Source organism: Vitis vinifera, chromosome 1, assembly GCF_030704535.1.
Source record: "Vitis vinifera cultivar Pinot Noir 40024 chromosome 1, ASM3070453v1".
NCBI lineage: Eukaryota > Viridiplantae > Streptophyta > Magnoliopsida > Vitales > Vitaceae > Vitis > Vitis vinifera.
In genome coordinates, this window is record NC_081805.1 from 9220464 (window position 1) to 9239206 (window position 18743).

General features: G+C 31.9%; 1 protein-coding gene across 1 annotated transcript; it reads left to right on the forward strand.

Moving 5' to 3' along the window:
- Nucleotides 1–9496: 9496 nt before the first annotated feature.
- LOC100257112 (spermidine synthase-like) lies at nt 9497–14579 on the forward strand. The gene is made up of 9 exons (XM_002263726.5): nt 9497–10257; nt 11807–11883; nt 11989–12111; nt 12398–12502; nt 12785–12857; nt 12946–13017; nt 13114–13309; nt 13984–14113; nt 14213–14579. Exons 1-9 carry the CDS (start codon nt 10158–10160, stop codon nt 14276–14278), a joined length of 942 nt encoding a protein of 313 aa, XP_002263762.1. The 5' UTR covers nt 9497–10157; the 3' UTR covers nt 14279–14579.
- Nucleotides 14580–18743: the final 4164 nt, after the last annotated feature.

Here is an 18743-nt window from a genome sequence, read left to right on the forward strand (position 1 = left end):
TTCAATCATGTTTAAGTCGGTTTCCGGTTTCCAACATTTGATAAATAATTTAATTTTAAAATTTATATCAGTTTTTATTATTTTTATTATCTTAATTCTAAAATAATTATACAATAATATCTCGTTTTTGTACAATTTATTTACAATATTCATTCTTTGTAATATTTAATGTGTGAATCAACTTAATAACTTAATAAAATTTAAAGGGTATTTGGTAATACTTATTACTTAATGACTTAAATTGACTTTAAGTTAAATTACATTTAAGTTGTTGATTTAAAACTTATTTCTTAATTCTTACTTTAAATATTAAGGTTTTTTGATAAAATTAATTTAAAATTTATTTTAAATAATCAAATTAACATATTTATCTTTATAAATTATAACTAAGGCAAAGGAGGTCCAGTAACGAAAGAGATCATTGAGGTAACTAGGACAAATGATGTCAAAAAGTAAAATAAATATATGAATTTAAGAATAAATTGATTATTTTTTCTTATTATTTAAAGTTGTTTTTTACTTTTAAGTCATATCATTAAGTTATTTTACTAAACATATTTAATTTACTTAATAATTTAAATTAAGTTATTAAGTCCTTTTAAATTATTTAAATTGGTTTGCCAAATACTCACTTAATGATTTAAACATAATCTTACTACTAAGAATATGGTTGATAAAATTAACTTAATAACTAAATATGACTTAATTTAAATTATTAATATGTTTGATAAAATAATTCAGAACTTAAAGATATAAATGATTTTGATAAATTAAATGAATGAATTAACATGGAGCAATAACTTAAGCATAACTTGATATAAAATTGTTTTAATAAGTATTAAGTTCTATCAAACAACCATTAAGTTCTACCAAATTCCTTATTAGATAGTGTTGGATAAATGAACTTGATAAGTAAATATAATTTAGTAATTAAGTATATTTAATAAAATAATGTAATATTATTACTTAAAGTTTTAAACGACTTGAAAGTAATAAGTCAAAATAATTAACTTTTATAAATGTAAAATCTTGATTTCCTCGAGTAGCTTTTGTCACCTTCTCCATTTTTTTCTATTTCATAACCTCATTACTCAATATTAATAAAGATAAACATATGTATTAATAGTGTAGAAAAAAATTATATCTTGATTTTAACAAATAACCTTAATATATAAAGTTAAATTAAGTAATAAATTTTAAATCGATAATTAAGCATAATTAAAATTAAAGTCATGCATTGATCTCGTCATGTTATGGTGCTGCACTTGATTTATCTGAAAACAATTATTAATTTATTTATTTGGGAAAATAAAATATCAAATTAAAGCTTCAGTAATTGAGACCCTACAAGATCTCAAATGACTCCTAAAAGAAAAATGGTCTACAAATTAGGAAAGGGGTTTGGGGTCAAATTACTTACTGGGAAGGTATTAGGTCCCATTAAGCCTCAAATAAACTGATATCAACTAAGCTATCAAGTAAATTAAGACATGTTGAACAATTCATTAATTTATTGATAAATATTGTGTCAAAATGAAAATAATATCGTGCATACATGAAGGTAAAGGACATGGTGGATCATAAGGGAGAAAATAATAAGAATTGCATATATCAAATTACCTAAATAGAATCAAACTTAGACCATGAGATGTACCAATTTTAGTCCAAATTTTTTTTAGAGAATTCACATGTTAGGTCCTTTATCTTGGAAAAGTAGTGCGAAAAAGGTGAAAAAATCGAGTTGAAAAACTTGAAATTTGCAGGCAAACCACATAATCATTTTGAAGAAAAAGATAGGACATATAAGCATTTTGCCACTTCTTGTATAGTGAACCTACACATATCATGTGAAAAACTTATATTTGAGTTTTAACATGTGATCACATGGAGTATCCTAACAAAATGCATATGCCTTTACAACTATTTTATCATTCATCTTCAAGCCTATTTCTTCTTACATCTTCTTTCAAAAAGAAAAAGATATTTCAAGATCTCGGTATCTATCCAATTAGTTACAAATATATTGGTATGGATTAAAGCAATTTAGACACATATGGTACATCACCTTAATGAATATTTAATGAGAGAAGGTTATGTAAATAATTCTATTTGCGCATATATGTTCATTAAGAAAACAACAATCAAATTTATAACTTGTTGAAACTTTTGAAATGCTAGTAGGAACAACTACTTATTTGAAAAAAGAACTAGAAATGAAAGATCTTAAGAAAATGAAACCAATAATTTAATTCTTGTTGTAACTCTTGGAGTGCAAACAAGAATGATTAGTTATTCAAAAAAATTAATGTAAAAGAAACACTTTAGACGATCAAAATTTTATCTCAATCTATAGAATGAGCAATTTTCAAATGAAGTGTTGGTTCATCAATTAGCACATAGAAAAAAATTTAAAACGCTTTTATATTAACAAAACATATCTATTAAGTTTTGTCATGGTTGTTTATTTATTTGAAGTGAACAAAGATCAATTTCATCCTCAAGAAAAGAACATGCAATTACTTGGTATTGAAGTACCAAGTAAGTAAAACATAGTATCCTTATTGGATACTATAGAAACAAGTACCCCATGCATTCTAATAATCTCCTTGACATAAGAAAAGTTAGTTGATTCATAGAGAAATTGACTTTCATGGGCAAAAAATGAGTAAATTTTATCAATCAATCAACAATAACCCAAATAGCATTATTGTTGCCCAAGGTTTTTGGTAACCTTGTTACAAAATCCATGAAAATATGTTCACACTTCCATTCAAGAATAGAAAGTGGTTGCAAAGACCTTGTTGGTCATTGATGCTCAACTTTCACTTGTTGACACACCAAACACTCAGTCACAAATGGTGCAATATCTCATTTCATGTTTAACCACCAATAATTTTGTCTCAAATCTTTATATAACTTCATCTTTCCTTGGTGGATTGTTGGGAACTTTGGATTTCTCCATTTCTTTACCTTGGATCATATAGGTGCATGCAAAAACACCATAGACCTCTAGATCCTATGCAACAGAAGAAAAAAAAACATATTTTTAACATTCTAGGATCAAGAGGAAAAACATTAGAAAACTTTACTTTTAATTTGAATGTTCCCAAATCAATTTCACTCAGTGAAAATGAAGTCTGAAGAGTTCGGAGATCTTGTACACTCAAGATATTATGATCTATGAATATCTCATAAGTTTCACAAAAAAAAAAATGTTTCAAATCTTAAATGCAAAAATCATTACAACTAACTCTCCAAATCATGAGTAGCGTGGTTTCGCTCATAAGGCTTCAATTATCTAGAAGCATAAGCCACAATTTTCTCATGTTACATAAGAATACAACCCAAACCTTGATGAGAGACATCACTATACACTACAAATCCTCCTAAACTTGAAGGAATAGTCAAAATAGGAGTTGTCGCTAGTCTACTCTTCAACTCCTTGAAGCTACATTCACAATCATTAAATCACTCAACTTAACTCCTTTCTTAGTCAACTTGGTCAAAGGTAGGGCAATCTTCGAAAACCCCTTAATAAACCGCTTGTAATAACCAACAAGTTCAAAAACTTCAAATCTCAATCATAGGACCAGGTCTCCTCCAATTTGTTATAACTCCTACTTTCTTAGGGTCAACTGAGATGCCATCCATGGTAACCACATGTCTAAGGAAATATGCTCCATCTAAGCAAAACTGACACTTCTTAAGTTTAGCATACAACTGTTTATCCTTTAGAGTATGTAATAAAATGCTCAAATAACACTCATGCTCCTCTCTACTCCTTAAGTACACCAAAAAACAAAAATCACCATAAATTGATCCATATAGAGTTTGATACCCTATTCATTAAGTTCATAAAGGCAGCAAGTGCATTAATAAAACCAAAAGCCAAAAATAAAAAAATCATAATGCCTATATCTAGTTTGAAAAGTAGTCTTGAGTACATTCTCGTCTTTGACCCTCAATTGACAATATCTAAATTGAAGACTGATCTTAGAGGACACACATGCACCTTGAAGTTAGTCAAACAAATCATTAATCTGAGGAAGAGAGTATTTGTTCCTCATTATCACCTTATTCAACTCTTTATAATCATTGTGAAGTCTCATTAACTCATCATTCTTCTTCACAAATAAAACTAAAGCTCCCCACGGTGAAACACTAGACTTAATAAAACCCTTATCTAACAACTCCTAAAGTTAAATCTTCAATTCCTTAAGTTCCATAAGTATCATCTTGTATGGGGCCTTAAAGTTAGGAGTTGTTCCTGGTACCAAATCAATGGTGAACTCCACCTCTTTCTCTCTAGTGGCAAGCTAAGTAAATCATTTTTTTTAAAAAAAAAAACATCAAGATAATTCATTCAATGGGTATGTCTTCCAATTTTATATCATTTTCATTACTCACCACATAGGCTAAAAAGCCTTGACAACTCATCTTAAGTAAGAAACTAGCTCACAAGATTGAGATCATACACAATAGTCTATCTACATGTTTTCCTTCAAAACTAAACTCAGGTTGACCAAGAATTTGGAATGTCACATTTTTCCTAAAACAATCAATAGAGGCATGGTATGAAGCTAAATCTATACTCAAAATCAAAACAAAATCCTAAAAGTCAAGGATTACTGAGTCAATTGACATCTTTGTATAACCAATCATCACAAAACAACTTCTAAGCATTTGATTGATCACAACAAAAGCTCCCGTAGGAGTGGTAACAATCAAATCAAAGTCCATGCTGGCAATAGGCAAACCTTATTAACCAACAAAATACTAAAACAAAATAGTGTGTTGAGCTTGGATTAGTCACTAAAAAACCAATTAGACAATTTAGGATTTAAAAAAAAATTGCACTAGATGAAGTTGAAACTTAAACTAATGTGACTCATCTATCCCCAAAGTAAACTATAACAAGTTCCCAATAAGATCATAACCTAGTACTCTGATACCACTCTGTCATGCCCCAAAACTCACTCTAAGGACATGATGATCATTTCACATCTCAAGCTCAAAAGCTCAAAGCTCACCAAATTCTTGTTCAGAGTAGTAAAACAAAATTCTATAATTCTCAAATCTCAACTTTAAAACTAACACATTAACTAAATTGTTATTGTCTAAATAACTTTAAACTTAACAATTCAAACGGCTATTAAATTTTAAACAAAATCCAAAAATAAAGTTTAAAGCAAAATCCTAACAATGACAAAATCTTATCCTAACCGTCACTCCTCGCCCAAATTAAGAGTACCTAAAAAATTGTCAAAAAAAGATAATGAACTCAAAGCTCAATAATAAATATTAATTATGATTACAAGCAAAAGATATAATATATAATTTTTTTCATAAAAACTTTTGAGTTCAAACATACTATTACATTCAAAACTGTTCAATTAAACATTTTCATATTTATGTCAAAACAGTTTCATATCAAATTCAAATTAAATACATTTAAAATATTTTTTCTCTAGTTATTAAATATCAAATGGTACCCAATTAGGTGAAACTTTACAATTGGGTGATTAGCTTCAAATTTATTCCTTTTAAGGTGGACAAAACCAAACACTATTAGTATTAGTAACCTCTAACCAAACCCCTAGAAGTTAGGATTCAAAACAATTATATTCTTTACTAAGAAATATAAAGATCAACTATTATATCCCGTTAACAATAGCCTAAAAGTCAATTATTTTCTTCCATTGACTAAAACTAAAAATGTCAACTATTATATTCGTTGACTAAGTCAAATAAACCAAAGTCAAACACTTTGTTTCCCTATTTCAAATTCACCCAAAAATATAAAATAAAATAAAATAAAAAACAAAATATCTTCACTTTTTTTGCTACAAAAAAAAAAAAAAAAAGTTCTTGCATTTAGAATATTTTTTCATGCAAAATATATTTGATTTATGCATATAAATAAAAATAAAATTTTATACATTTCAAAATAATATATAAAAAGAAAATTATTTTATTTTACAAAATTTACATTAAGTCTCCTTTCCTAAAAAAACACTCAAGATCCTCAAAAATTTCTTGCGGAAGAACCTACTTCATACCTAACAAATTTATAGATTTTAATAACATTTTATGTTATTATTAATAATCTTAATTAATTTTCTATGTTAATATTATTATAATTAGTATTATTTTCAACTTCTTAATCAATAACAATTTAATTAAAGAATTTCCAAATTTTCATAAAACTTGTGTTTTTTCCATATATATACATATATTAAAGTAAAACTCCGAAAGTATATTCTTCCTATTTCTTATATTAAATTATTATTATTATTATAACTTTGTACTTCGTCAAATTCTCAATGCCTTTTTATTTTATTTTATTTTATTTTTTATTATTCCTTTTTTCATTCCCTCATGTCACGTGAGTCTACCTCCCATTATTATTATTATTATTATTATTATTTTTGCTTTGCGAATTAAACACACCACACACTCTTTTTTTCATCTACAAAAACATCTTTTATTATTTATAATTTTTTTCCAACATCTTTTATTATTTATAATTTTTTTCCACTACCACGAATATTAGCCAACGTATACTCCCTATTTTACATCTCTGACACCCTAAATCCAGATTTTTCAAAACCATTTAATAAATATAAAATACTAATTTAAGAATCAAAATCTTATCTAAATTATATTAATTTTAAGATCTTACCTATATTATCTTATATGGTTTGATTTCTGTAGAGCTTTTAATTTAAAAAGATGTTTTTACCCATTTTAATTTTTTTATTTTATTTTTATTTTTATTTATTGTTTTACCCCTCAAACTATATTTGGGGCATTACAATTGAGGAGGGGGAAAGTAGAAGAACGGCGACCATTCATATTTGCCATTCAAATTTATTGTAGATGATATTTAAGGAAAGAAGAATAGGATAAGATTTAATTTGTTCACAAAGAAACAAAATAGAACATGCCCATTTTGCACATTAATATGATAAGGGAAGAGACCGACCATAAAGGAAATGAAGAGAAAAGCATAGCCAAAAATGACGCATTTTCCTTGGAGTAGACGGAAGTAGTAGGCCACTTTGCTTTTACCCTAATTCAAGTCTCAGCTTTTTCATGTCAAATCCCCCCCAAGTCTTGCCCACCCACATGCTCTCCCTTCATCTAACCATCATTTGCTAAGATTCACATCTGTCTCCGTCTCTCTAATAATTTTCCTATGAACTATTCAATTAAATCATTCATCCACCAATCCCACAAACCCACCAAATTCATTCCAAATTCAATAATCATGAAAATATTTATTTTTTTTTAAATCCAAAAAACAAAAAAAAGAATATGAACGAGACAATTTCAAAAGGTTTTAAGACAAAAAATAGCACAGTTTTAAAAAAGTGACTTTTTCTAATTAGACTTTTATCTAATACTTCGTGTATCTCCCTTCCATGGTATTCTAATGTTTTTCGATTCATTTGAATTGATATTGCATTAGTAGAGATTTGATTTCATCCCACAATCTTATCAAATTTATCTCAAATTCAAAAATTACGAAGATATTAAAAAAAAACAAAAAAAACCCTAAGTACATATATAAACCCAATATTGATTTTTTTTTCTCATCTATTTGGTGGGTTCTTTCATTACAATTCTGACTTGAAAATTTAGAAAACAAAACAAGAACCAAAGAATCTGAAGTCAAAAAGGAAAGGAAAAAGCAATAAGAACGGACTCCATGTTGGAGGGCAGTCAGCAAAAGAGAAATTGACTTTATAAAAAAAAATTAAAAAATGATTGAAATGAGAATCGTGCATGGTAGACCAGCCAAACAGCCACTCCTCTTTCCCACTTGGACGGCTCCTCCTTTTTTGTCGAAAAGTCACCTCAACTGTTCCTTCCTCCAACCCCACACCAAGAATCCACCCAAACTTTTAAGCTTTAACTTGAGGGTAAATGTAAAAAGTTAAAAACACAGCCTCCTCATCTCTTCATCTCACATTATTGAGTACTTGATGGAGCACCCAGGGGGAATCCACCCACTTCATTTATTTTTAGAATTTAAAATGGTTTTTTTTTTAACAAGAAAATTTGAAGAAAAATATAAAATAAAAATAAATAAATAAATAGATTAAAAATTAATAAATTATTTTTTTTACTTTATACACATTTTATTTATTTTAATTCATCAATATAAATATTAAATAATTTAAAAATATATAAGTATTTAATTAATTTTAATAATATTTAATTTTTTTTTATATTTTATATAAAACAATCAAATATGAAAAAATCATTTTTTTTATATATTTTTTTTTTTACTTATAGGAAACAAGCATAATCTTTCTTTTTATAATTTTTTCTATTTTAGATGCATTATATTATAAATTAATTTATATTTAAATTTCATTTAATGTTGCAAAAATTCAAAAATAGATATTTTAATTATTTTATGAAATAAATTAGCATGTACCAAGATGTGCGTTGCATAGTCTTTTAGGATAAGAATAAGATTCAATTTTGAAGAGAATAAAAAAATGTCTGTCAAATACATGTAAAAAGAGGAGTCAAAAACTGACAAGTCATCATAGCAATATAATTAGATTTATTTATTTATTTATTATTTTTTTGGTAAGAACATGGGAAAGAGAAAAGGGAAAAAAATTAATAAATTAATACATTATAGTATAAAATTAAATATTCCCTACCACCTAGAGCGTTGTGATGTGTTAGAAGGTTGAAATGGACCCACATTTTGAAATTGAATCAAATTCCCAGGACACCAAGTTTCTTTACCAAGGTATCCTATGACCAGGATATTATAAAGATCCGAAAAATATGAGTAGAGTATGCAGAATGTGATGAGTGTACAAAAAAAAATGTAAATGTAACGAAAATATTTGGTTATAAAAATTATAATTTAGATAGAAATAATATGTATATGATCAAAATATTGAATTAAGAAGAATGTATATAAAATATTATGTAAATATTTTTAATTGCATATTTATATTTACATAATATAAATAATATAAAGTATATTAAATTATGACAAGTATTAGATAAAATATATTTAATTAATTTTTATCTTCTTAACAATCAAATTATGTTTTAAAAATTCTTTAAGATAATAATTTATTGACAGTGCATGAAATTTGAATTATTTATATATATATATATTATGATTATTTTTAAATAAGTGCATTTCCCATTTTATCAATAAAGAAGAATTTGAAAATTTTTAAAATTTTTACTTTCTTTACTTAGATTTTTGTTTTCTTTTTTTAAAAAAAAAAAAAAAATATTACCACTTAATATACATACATGTAACACAACAAATGGTATGGTGCCAAAGGCTTAATGCTTGGCACCCACCAATATCTTTTTTTTTTTTTTCCAAAATATATATAAGTGGGAGGTCAAATCTATTCAAACATCCTTTGAAAAAGTTGGAGTTATATTCAAGACTCTCATTCTAATATTTAAGAAGCTCTTTCACCTCACATATATATAGTGGTGTGTACCATATTAAATTATTTTTCCTCTATCATGATCTTACCCAACAATTGATTTAATTTATCCATCTCATCATATTACACTTTTCAGATTAAGATATTAGGGTTTGTATAAAAAAAATTTACTTAGCTTTCCCATCGAATAAGAATATTATACATGGAAAGATGGGGTTCTATCACTTTATGCTGCAAACCCTAGATTGCACTACCCAATGGAATAAATGCCAGAACAAATTTGGAAAAGGAAAAAATGAAAAAAGTGGCAATGGTGTAAAACAAGGGTACTAGCATGGGCTATAGAAGACAAGCACAAACACAGAGATATTTTGATGGAGAGGGTTGTCTGATCATGAAACCCGCATCCCAACCCTAATTGAGAGCCCTATCATTTTTTATTGTACTTTAATCAAATATATATATAAATATTAAATTTGTAAATAAAAATAAAAATAAATAGTATGATAAACCCTAAAGTATTTTTTATTTTAAAAAAAATGATATATATAAAGGGTGAGGAGGCTTGGTTTGGTGCATATCTTGTGTGTTTGAGGGGAAGGCGGAGCCGCGTCTTTCCTAAGCAGATTCTTTCTGCCTCGTCCCTATTTATAGTTGGCTGGGATTTTCACATAAAGGGTCACTCAGATTTTGCTCTTTCACTGTCCTGAAACCATGGCTGAACATACCAGAGAGGGCGAAGAGAATGGGGTCAGCGGTTGCATGTCTTCTGTGATTCCTGGGTGGTTTTCGGAGATTAGCCCAATGTGGCCTGGTGGGTTTCTGTGTGAATCATTGAATCTTTTTGTGTTTTTGTTGTTTCTCTTTGTTTATTTGTGTTTATGGGAGGGTTGGTTGGTGGAAATTGTGGGGAAAGGGGATGGGGGTTTTTTGAACTTCTGAAATTTTCTGTTTGCTCTTGGGTTCTCTGGTGGCCAAATGCAGGTTTGCTTGATTCCGTTTTAATTCTTTTTTTGTTTCTCATGTGGGGTTTTGATATGGTTTATCAAGGGCTGTGTCTTTCACTAGCTTTGTTTGTTTCAGTTTTTGGATTGCGTTTTTCTTTTATCCTGAGGAAACAGGAAAAAGAAACGAAAAAAACACAGCTTGGAATCTGATGTTTGCATAATTTTGGTTTTTATCATTAAAAAGTGGAGTGCTTTTTTGTTAACTAAAGTTTCTTATTATCGTTCCCTTCTCAGCAAAGAGATAGAGCACTTAACATGATGGCTTATCTTATGGTTGATTTGTTTTTCGAATTTGGTTCATTTTTGTTTCTGGCTCTTGTCTCTCGATATCTGCTGCAGTTTCTTCATTTGAGAATGCCAATATCTTGTTTGCTTTAACTTGAAATTATGGGTGGAGCAGTGTATTTGATTTCACATATTGGAATTCTCTCCTTTGATTGATAACAGAGTACTAGTGAGAAGACCATTCCTACTCCTCTTTTTAGGGGAGATTTCTTCTGTAGAATTTTTCACTAATGCCATACTTAGAACTTAATATCAAGTAGAGTGTTTATTCCAGGGTCTGTTGGTAAAGTATCTCTCTTAAGTTGTTATTCAAGGACTGATACATAGCATTTGCAGATAACTTTAGTGCTGGTCTTGTAGTCTTGTGTGCTGCATACCTCTTTTTATTTGCTTGCCTCTCAAGAGAGAGGGGTGGAGAGAGAAGTGCAAGGTGCATACATTTACTATATAGGAAGAGGACCTATTGTGGAATTTCTTTTGTGAGAAGAACTAGGCACTTCTGATTAAAAGTTCTGCGTAAGCTGTGCTTTAGCATTGAGAAGATGTGTTCTGTGTGGATCAATAGCTTCTGAACCAAATTCCTACTTTTTTTAGGAGGTTGATGGGGATTTTAGTATGATGATGATGATGATGATAAAAACATTGGAGTACAATATTTTTTGAAGTATGGATGTATTTTAGATATGGTTTTTAATGAATATGTTCACGACCTGTTTCTTGTGAATTGGTGTAACATGATTTTTATTATTAATATTATTATTATTATTTTAATCATGTGTTATTTATCTGTCTAGATTGGATGTTCAAACCATTGTTTGCTAGTGGGATATACTTGATGTTAACTATCTTGTTTAGACTTGGATTATGTCTCTATGCTCCTCTCATTTAACTTCATAGACATGGGATTTGACTTATTCTTTCGAGATTTAGAGTATAGTCATAATTTAAACCAGCATATTGGTTCATATGCCAATCTAATTGGACGAATGCGTGTCTAATTATAATGATTAAGTTTGTATCTATCTATTCTTATAGAGCAATAAAACATGAAGTTATATGATGTTAATGCAGGAGAGGCACATTCCTTAAAGGTAGAAAAGATCTTATTTCAGGAGAAATCTGACTACCAGAATGTAATGGTCTTTCAGGTATTTGTTTCTATGAGAACATATCAATATTCTTACTGTCACCTGTTTCTAGTTATGCCTTCTGTTTGTTTGATTCCAAGCTGTGCTGTGGTTTTTTTGTTGCAGTCAGCAACATATGGAAAGGTTCTCGTTTTGGATGGGGTGATTCAACTCACAGAGAGGGATGAATGCGCATATCAAGAAATGATCACTCACCTGCCACTTTGCTCAATTCCAAACCCAAAGAAGGTTTTTTCTCCTGCTTACAGATAACACTGTTGGCCCCTTGAGGACTGGCTCAAGGAGCAAGTGATTGGGTTGGGTATAGGGAAGGTTCCAGGTTTGATTCCATGTAATAGGAAAATAACTCGTTACCTAAAAAATAAACTTACAGATAACACTGTTAATTGTTATGCTATTAGAGTTCATGCTGTGGGTTTTCTGTAAGCTCATGCCTTTTCTTTTGGTGGGGAATGAGTAAACATGATTCTATTTAATTATAATTATACTCAAATCATTTTATCTTCTTTTCCAGGTTTTGGTCATTGGCGGAGGAGATGGTGGTGTCCTGCGAGAAGTGGCCCGACATTCTTCTGTTGAGCAGATAGATATCTGTGAAATTGATGGGATGGTTGTCGATGTGAGTAATAATAAATGTTTTCCTTACTTTGAATGAATGCCATATTCTTCTATTTCCAGATCTCCACTGTGTGTTAAATCTCATGAATGTGTACCTATGTAAAATGTCCTTTGTTATGGATACTGAAGGGACTTTTATTTGGCTTCCAAAAAGGAAGCTGAATTTTACTTTGCAGATTTATTTGACATAGGCTACAATGAATTGCTCTTATGGACCCAACCCCCTAATCATTCTGGAAATCAATCCTAATATATCACCTGAATTTTGTTTCTCATCTTCCAGGTTTCTAAAAAATTTTTCCCTGACGTAGCAATTGGGTATGATGATCCCCGTGTGAATCTCCATATTGGCGATGGTATGATCATCCAGCGCCTTCATTTTTTCTAATTTGTTTTCCCATCTCCTATGAACTAATTTCTTGGTGGGCTATCTCAACATGGCAGGGGTTGCATTTATGAAGAATGCACCTGAAGGAACTTATGATGCTGTTATAGTAGATTCTTCTGACCCAATAGGTAAGATTATCCATGCAACAATCACTTGTAAATTTTGTAATGGAAACTAAGGGTTATCTTCTTTGGAATCCCAAGTAATAATTTTTCATGACTCAGGTCCTGCACAGGAGCTTTTTGAGAAGCCTTTCTTTGCGTCAGTGGCAAGGGCTCTTCGTCCAGGGGGAGTTGTGTGTACTCAGGCAGAAAGTATATGGCTTCATATGCACATTATTGAAGACATTGTCACAAACTGCCGCCAGATATTCAAAGGCTCTGTCAACTATGCATGGACAACAGTTCCTACATACCCAAGGTATGCAATGTCCTTTCTTTCTACGTAGATATTAATACGATGCGATCTAAGTGAAGTGCCTTAGTGGGTACTGTGCCAGTTGCCAATCCACATATATATTTTGATGTTCATGCACAATGCCAAACCCACTCTTATAAACACATATATAATAGGGCTTTAGAGGCTCAATCTTGTGTTTGCCTGTGAATGTCACCTTTTCAAAAATAAAAAATAGAAAATTCATTATGGGGTATGTAGAGTAACACATCTACAGGGTTCCCCTGTTCTTCCTAATTGGGCCACACCTCAAATGCTCTGCTATTTCTCCTCTATTAGGAGTAATTTTTCGTAACAACCTTATTTGAATAGATCTTTTCAATAGCTCACACCTGTGTCCTTGAGCTCTAAGGAGACTTGAAACCCAAGTTGTTTTGGTGATCTTTGGGTAATGGAATGGTATTGTTCCCAGTCAGCTTATACTGTAAAAATAAATAAATTGTTTGTTTTTTAATTAAAAAGGGAGCTTTTCACATTTCAGTGTCTTTTTACCTAATGAAGAGTTTTGTTTTTTGCCTTGTGATTTTGGCATATCAAAGAAAAAGGTTGTCCCCTGGATCATAACAGGGGTATTTGTTGTTGTCAGTTGCTTTTATTAATAAGTGATTTGTGTATGTTACTTGTCAATCTTGTTTCAGTGGGGTGATTGGATTCATGCTGTGCTCTACTGAGGGACCTGCTGTTGATTTCAAGCATCCTGTCAATCCCATTGATGCAAATGAGAGTGCTTGCAAGTCAAGTCGACCTTTGAAATTTTACAACTCAGAGGTGTGATTCTGCTTGCCCCAAGTCTTCTTCACTTCTGCGTTAATCATGTATTATATTGATTTACAATTTTTTTTTTTTTTTTTTGGATTTTGTTTTCAGATTCACGCTGCAGCTTTCTGTTTGCCATCTTTTGCAAAGAAGGTGATTGATTCAAAAACTACATGAAAAAAAAAAAGAAAAGAAGAAGAAGTTTAAAGAGCACTTGACCAGGATTTAATGGTAGAGTTGCTGGATTTCATCCTCATCGAAATGGTGCAGTAGCAATGAACCATAGAATAAGTTGAGGTTTGAAATATGTCCTCAGTGGGGGCGGAGTTAGTATGCTTATTGGATTTTTGGGATTAATGTCATTCCTTATGATTAGTACTGGACTATGAAAATTTGGGGACCACTCATAGCCAGCTTAGTTCTTGCAACTAGTTGTTTAATTCATAAATATTATATTTATGTTTCTTTGTTTCTTGAATTTGCAATTACAGCTTTGATGTATGTTTGAGATGCCAAATTCAAGAAATAGGGGTTTTTTCCCTATCTGGTTCAAAAACATTTGTCATACGTGTTTCGTCTCTTAGCTTTACAATTCTTTACTGGATTTTGAGGTTCTGAATACAAGGAATGCGGTACATTTAAAGGGTGATTGCAATTTGTGAAATGCCCTCAAACGTGAAAAGAATAAACAAACCAGAAGCTCTGCTGGTTTAGGTTTCTTCATGTATGTATGTTTACAGCAGGAAGCTGCTACAAAGTATAATGAGCAATTGCTCTGCTGGGGGTAAACGGGATGTACCGTGCTCAAAGGATTGCCTTCCCTCAGCAGCAGGTATTGGATGCAGAGCAGGGGAAACACTTGATGCAATTAGGGAAAGCAACTTGTGTTGTGCCCCCTCTCAACTGTGTCTGCTGTATTTACTTTCTGCCATGTGACATACTTTGATGTCCTCATGACTTGGGTATATCTTGTAAAAGAGCCTAAAATTTTGATATCCAAACATAAATGGAAACAAGAAACACAAGAGGATCTTGTAAAAGAACCTAAAATTTTGATATCCAAACATAAATGGAAACAAGAAACACAAGAAAAAACACATGAGAGAGAGAGAGAGAGAGCTTATTAACTCCTCAAGAGGCTTAATTGTGTCTTGAAGTTCTGAAATCCAAATGAATCCTCAAGAGGCTTAATTGTGTTTTGAAGTTCTCAAATCCAACTGAAAACAAAATAAAGAGCTTTAGGCTTCTCAACCTGCTGCCTTGTCGACCTTCTTTCCGGCTTCTGTTTCATGAGTAAAATCCACATTCACAGTTTATCTTCTACTCCTACTTCTCCAGCAATGGCCTTCCTTAAAATCCTCTTCTTGCAGTTGTGGAAATAAACCATGAAAACCATCCACTTGACCACATTCCCCATACAAAGCAACATAACTTGTATTAGGATTCCACTCCCTCTAACATTGCATCTGGCTTGGAGGCATGCCAACCTTAAACCAAGTCCCCATGCTAAAATAACAAGCACCAACAGACGTCCACACTTCTCACTCCCTCTGCTAAAATGTGAAGATACTGCAAATGCTTCAGCCCCATAAGGCTCCTTCAAAATTGAAAGCACAATGCTCATATTCCATTCCACACTCCAATCCAAGTACTTGTTAGCAGTGCTGTAACAGCCGCCCCAAAAAGTAAACTAAACAACACATTAAAAAAAACCTGTTTACTTCTATATACTCTTCATCCCAAAACCTCCGTGAAATAAACTAATAGTTCACAAACAGCCATACTAATCCAAGAAAAGCACAGGTGGAGAGGAGGAGAACATAAACAGAAGTGATGAAAGGCCCCTTCAATTTTGCATTGTGGAAGAGTTCACATACCATCTCTCTCAGAGCCATTGGCTTCTCTCCTGGTTGTAGCTTTGATGCCAAATTGACAGTCACAGCCGAGTTAAAGAACTCTAGGAGATGAAGGGGCAGCATAAAAAGGAGACCCAGCTGAACGAATTTAAGGAAAAAACCCCCAGTCAGTCTTCTTGCTATATGGGTTGGGACAGGTTAATTCCACCGGTAAGAGTAACCAGGAGGCAGTGTTAGAATTTCAATGGTTTCAGCAAGTGTCCTTTGGAGGACTATTTCATAGAAAACCAAGAAGGAAAACAGAGGAAGGGAAGAGAAAAGGCTGAAGATGATGAAGTTGGTGTTTTTGTATGGGATCATGAGAGCTTCTTTGATTAGATCCAAGAAGCATAGCTCCTTCCACATAATATTGGTGCCAGTCACCTCCAAGCCTTTCACTTCTGTGCTCTATCCTGAGAGTCTTGGAACATATATGAAGGCTTCTCTCTGTGGTTTCCTTCGTCCGTCTACCAATTCAGGGATTGACTTGGTGTTCTACCCTCTTGGGTGATATTTTAGATGAACACAATGCTGTAGATGTCATTCATGGGTGCTTGTTAATATAATATGTGTTTATATCTAAATGGTAGAATTCATTTGGTTGACTTTAATTTTATGTAGTCCTGACCCAGGCTCATGGCTTTTCTAGTCTCACAATTGCTGGATGAGATATTTTTTAGGGCTCAAATTGACTTGTGAACTCTACCTCAATTTACAGTTGGGTTCCCATTCGAATTGACCATGCTTCTGACCTCTTGATTTCTTACTCTAAAGCCAATAGCTTAGGGTTCACATGTTGGGACACAAGTCGAATGGCCACATCATTCTCTAATGCCTCTCAAAAATGTGTCATCTTTCATTCCTATTGTGTAGGCATTCGGCTTTTACTGGCCTTTCCAGATGGACTTTCTTAGTGCCATTAGGAATTAAACAAGTTTCTTGTTCCTCTTACCTGGTTAATTATTACTTCTAGTATGTTGTTGGAGTAAGGGATTCCCTTTTTAGCTGTCTAGATTGCTTTCAGGACCACTGGTGTGAAAATTAAGGATTGGGCAAACCAAAGTAGCAGGTATAGAACTGCTTCCTCCAGCACTACATTCAGCTTCTAGGCAAGACAACCTCAACAACAAGCACCAGAAGAGTTCCATGCTGTTCATTACCCCTGTTAATGTTAACCAAGAGCTTTAATGCTTCCCTCCCATGTGTCTCCTTCAAATCAAAACCGTGATAGACATGTTCCAGCACTTTAATTTATGTACTTATCTAGCAGTACTGTGAAAGCCATTCATGAAATGCTACAACCAGCAGGCTATGTATAGCAGTTTATTGCCATCCTATCAATCCAAGTAGCATAAAAGTTGACATGAGAAGTGAGAACAATGAGAGATGTGATGAAGGGACTCTTCAACCTTGTTTTGTGGATGGCCTGACATATCAGCTTTCTTTGTGTTTTTGGATTGTCCCCAGTGTTATATCCTAGAGCCTAAATCAACGATCAAAATCACATTGAATCACTCTGGAAGAAGATAAGGAAGTAGACACAGGACATCCAGATAACAGAAAGAAAATTAATCTTCTGGAGGTAGAGAATGAGCTCCAACCAATCAGTATTGTATGAATAACCTATAGCTTTAGCTAAAACTTGTGAGGCTTCAACCAGTACTGTTGAGAGGACTATTTCATAAAGTACCATGAAGCATAACAAAGGAAAGGAGGTGAAATTAATGAGCTTGGAAGGGAAACGAGCCTCTTTTGACTCTGTCAAAGACCTCCAGCTTCTGCTTCTGCTTATTGTAGTTATTCTCCATGTTCATCACATCAAACCCTGCTATTCCTTTGCTATTATGGATAATCTTCATGCTGATCTTAATGGAACAGCAGTTGTTCTATGAATTTATAACTCTGTGTCAAGTCTATGGAGGCAGGAAATTTAAGTCTAATCAATGATTTATGGCTGTTTCATGAGAGTGCCATTAATAATCTGTTTTATCTTTAGGTCATCAAATGGTGGAGTAAATGGTTATTTTCATTTTCAGTGTCTTGTAACTAATGAAAGGCTGCTTCCTTCTATTTGCTTTTACCTTTTGCCTATCACAATAAAGGGTCATCTCCTGCAAAAAAATGAGGGAGAGTAACATCTTCACCACCTTTGCTCTGGATAAGTATGCATGCAATGTATTTGTTTTGGTCAGTTGCTTTTATTGATTGTATGTCAATCTTGTCTCATTTGGGTGATTGGATTCATGCTGTGGTCTTCTAAGGGACCTGCAGTTGATTTCAAGCATCGGGTTAATCTTATAGATGCAAATGCAATTGCATGTCAAGCAGGCCCCTGAAAGTCTGCAACTCAAGAGGTGTGACGCATAAAATATGTGTTATCTCCATGTTTCTTATATTATCTTTGCAATTCTCTTGTATATTTGAGGTTCTGAGTTGATGAATTAGGGCTCATCTATAGGGATACTGAAAATTGTGAAGAGCCTTCAAACCATGCAAAAGCAGTAGTGAAAGAGTGAACCAACCACCATTAATGATCTCATCACAGCCTCCTGTTTATGATGTCATTGCTGATGGATTTGGTGCTTTGGCATCACTTGTGTACATATATATATATATATATATGTGTGTGTGTGTGTGTGTGTGTGTGTGTGTCTGTTTGTATCTTACTTCACATCAATTGGCATTAAACTTTGCTAAAAAGATTAGTAATGTATCCACAAATAATTAGAAAGAGAAAGGAAAAAAAA